Source organism: Echeneis naucrates, chromosome 22 (assembly GCF_900963305.1).
Source record: "Echeneis naucrates chromosome 22, fEcheNa1.1, whole genome shotgun sequence".
Lineage (NCBI taxonomy): Eukaryota > Metazoa > Chordata > Actinopteri > Carangiformes > Echeneidae > Echeneis > Echeneis naucrates.
Genome location: NC_042532.1, coordinates 5434217 through 5436783, shown reverse-complemented (window position 1 = coordinate 5436783; position 2567 = coordinate 5434217). Strand labels below are relative to the sequence as shown.

Sequence of the window (2567 nt, the reverse complement as noted above, 5' to 3'; positions counted from 1 at the left end):
CTAATACCCCCCCCCCCCCCCATACACAGTGGTGAAAGGGGCAGGGCAGCTAATACCCCCCCCCCATATACACAGTGGTGAAAGGGGCAGGGCAGCTAATACCCCCCCCCCATATACACAGTGGTGAAAGGGGCAGAGCAGCTAATACCCCCCCCCCCCCCCCCCCCCCCCCATATACACAGTGGTGAAAGGGGCAGGGCAGCTAATACCCCCCCTATTCACGGTGATCAAAGGCGCAGGGCAGCTAATACCCCCCCCCCCCCTTTTTGTACAGGCGAGCAGCTAATACAGCATCATCTACCACCATGTTATTGCGGCACTGACAGCTGAGCCGGAGCGAGCAGGACTCGGGCTCTCCCATAGAAGATATTTTCTCCCCCGGCTGCCGAATAGATCCCCTCATTACCGGGCGGACGAGCATCATGCCTCGGTCGCAGAGTCTCGGCACAGCAGCAGAGGCTGACGCCTGACAAGTGGCTCGGCTCGGTGGGGGGACGCTGCGGAGCAAGGTAGTGAAACCCCCTGCCTCTTCCTACTCCACGCCCTGCCGCCGTTATCTGTAGCTGCCCTGCATCATGTCGCCCCCGGCTTCGGCTGCGGCCGCGACTGAAAGCAGCGCGACCACCGTCTTCGAGGAGGACACCAGAGAGGAGGTATTTCTGGCGAACGCCGCCTTTATGACCTGTTTGTCAGATCTTGTCGCAGAGCCTTGATGAATCCATGAGCATGGTGTGCAGGTGAATTTCCTTCTGCTTAGTTAGCCTGCTATAGGCTGTGGGGGAGTTTATATTGCCTTTTATTCTGCAGCAATCAGGCCTGAGTGGTAATTAACCAGCGTCTTCACCTAGGTCATTTTTCATTTGCTGAGTGGGCCTGCAGCTCAGTCCTCGTCAGAGAGCCACTCATTATAGCTATAAAATGGCTATGAAATATCCATAGAGGGGATATATCTTTCGTGTCATCCACTGATTGCAGACTAATTATCCAATCTTTACTACTATGGGTGGCCCATTCATTAATTTTAATCCATGCCTGTTCACATTTTGGATGTGCCACAGATGTTGCAGTGGGCAATGTGACATGTCAGTGGGTGATAAATTATTTGACAGCTGTCTTTATCAGTCCCTCTCTTGTTTGTTTGTGCTTTGATTCAATAGCAAAGACCCCTGAGGCAATCTCTGAGCAAGTCTCTGTGTCGGGAGAGTTTCTGGAAATGCCTCCTCTTGTCTGTTCTAATGTACGGCTGCATGGGAGCCATGGTTTGGTGTCATGTCACCAAGGTGACCCGCCTCACCTTTGACAGCGAATTCAAAGGGAAATCCATGATGTACCATGACACTCCTTGCTCTGATGGCTATATCTACATCCCTCTCGCCCTACTAGGCATGCTCTATTTGGTATATCTCGTGGAGTGTTGGCACTGTCACGTGAAGAATGAGCTGCAGCACAAAGTGGATGTGGAGGGTATCTATGAGCGAATCCAGAGGATGCAACAAGCTAAACCCTGCATCTGGTGGAAGGCCATAAGCTACCACTATGTTCGCCGTACTCGGCAAGTCACGCGCTACCGCAATGGAGACGCTTACACTAGCACCCAGGTTTACCATGAACGTGTCAACACCCACGTGGCAGAAGCCGAATTCGACTACGGTCACTGTGGCGTCAAAGATGTTTCCAAGCAGCTGCTTGGCTTGGAGAAATCTGCCCTTACGAAGATGCGCTTCACCAAGTGCTTTAGTTTTGCCAACGTAGAGTCTGAGAACTCCTACCTTACACAGAGAGCAAGGTTTTTTACTGACAACGAGGGCCTTGATGACTACATGGAGGCCAGGGAAGGCATGCACCTGAAGAACATTGACCTGAAGGAGTATGTCCTGGTGTTGTCTGATCCAGAGCACCACCCCTGGTATCTTTCCCACTATGTCTTCTGGTTTGCCTCTTTCCTCACGTTCTCCTGGCCTCTCAGAGTCTTCACAGAATACCGCACTGCTTATGTTCACTATCGTGTAGAGAAGCTCTTTGGGCAAGATTACCTGCCCGTGACCCCGTGTGATGATCGGCCATATTGGCGCCGAATCCCTCGTGTTAACACCATTGATAGTACTGAACTGGAGTGGCACATTCGATCCAATCAGCAGCTGGTGCCCAGCTACTCAGAGGCCGGCCTGATGGACTTGGCCCAGTGCCCGTCCAGCTTCGGTGGGATTCGTCAGAATTGTGAGCGTTGCCACAGAGCCATCAGCTGCTCATCAGTGTTCTCCAGGAGCGCACTCAGCATCTGCACTGGAGCCAGCTCCCGCATCCCCTTCAGCAGCAGTCGGTTTTCCCTGGCCCGACGCTATGGCTCCCAACGCAGCTGCTTCTGGAGGAGCGGCAGTTTGGATGACCAGGAGAGCCCCAGTGAAAATACCCGCTGTCTATCAGAGCGTCTCACCACAGATGACGAGGAACCGCCAGACTATGAGGATGCACTTTGCTACCCAGTGCTCATTGTCCACTGCAGCGAGAACTGCCACAACCACAGGTCATTCCACAGACACGGCTCCTGCGTGGAGACTTCATTATGA

The 2567-nt window shown here is 53.2% G+C and overlaps 1 protein-coding gene across 1 annotated transcript; it reads left to right on the top strand.

Moving 5' to 3' along the window:
* The first annotated feature begins 575 nt into the window (after nucleotides 1–575).
* Nucleotides 576–2567, top strand: LOC115036263 (transmembrane protein 151B-like). Its single transcript, XM_029494386.1, has 2 exons — nucleotides 576–653; nucleotides 1158–2567. The coding sequence occupies exons 1-2, from the start codon at nucleotides 576–578 to the stop codon at nucleotides 2565–2567; spliced, it is 1488 nt and encodes a 495-aa protein (XP_029350246.1).

Coding starts and splice junctions, on each gene's coding strand:
- LOC115036263 (XM_029494386.1), top strand. CDS start 576: ATGTCGCCCCCGGCTTCGGCTGCGGCCGCGACTGAAAGCAGCGCGACC. Junction 654..1,157: donor AGGAGGACACCAGAGAGGAG/GTATTTCTGGCG, acceptor TTGATTCAATAG/CAAAGACCCCTGAGGCAATC.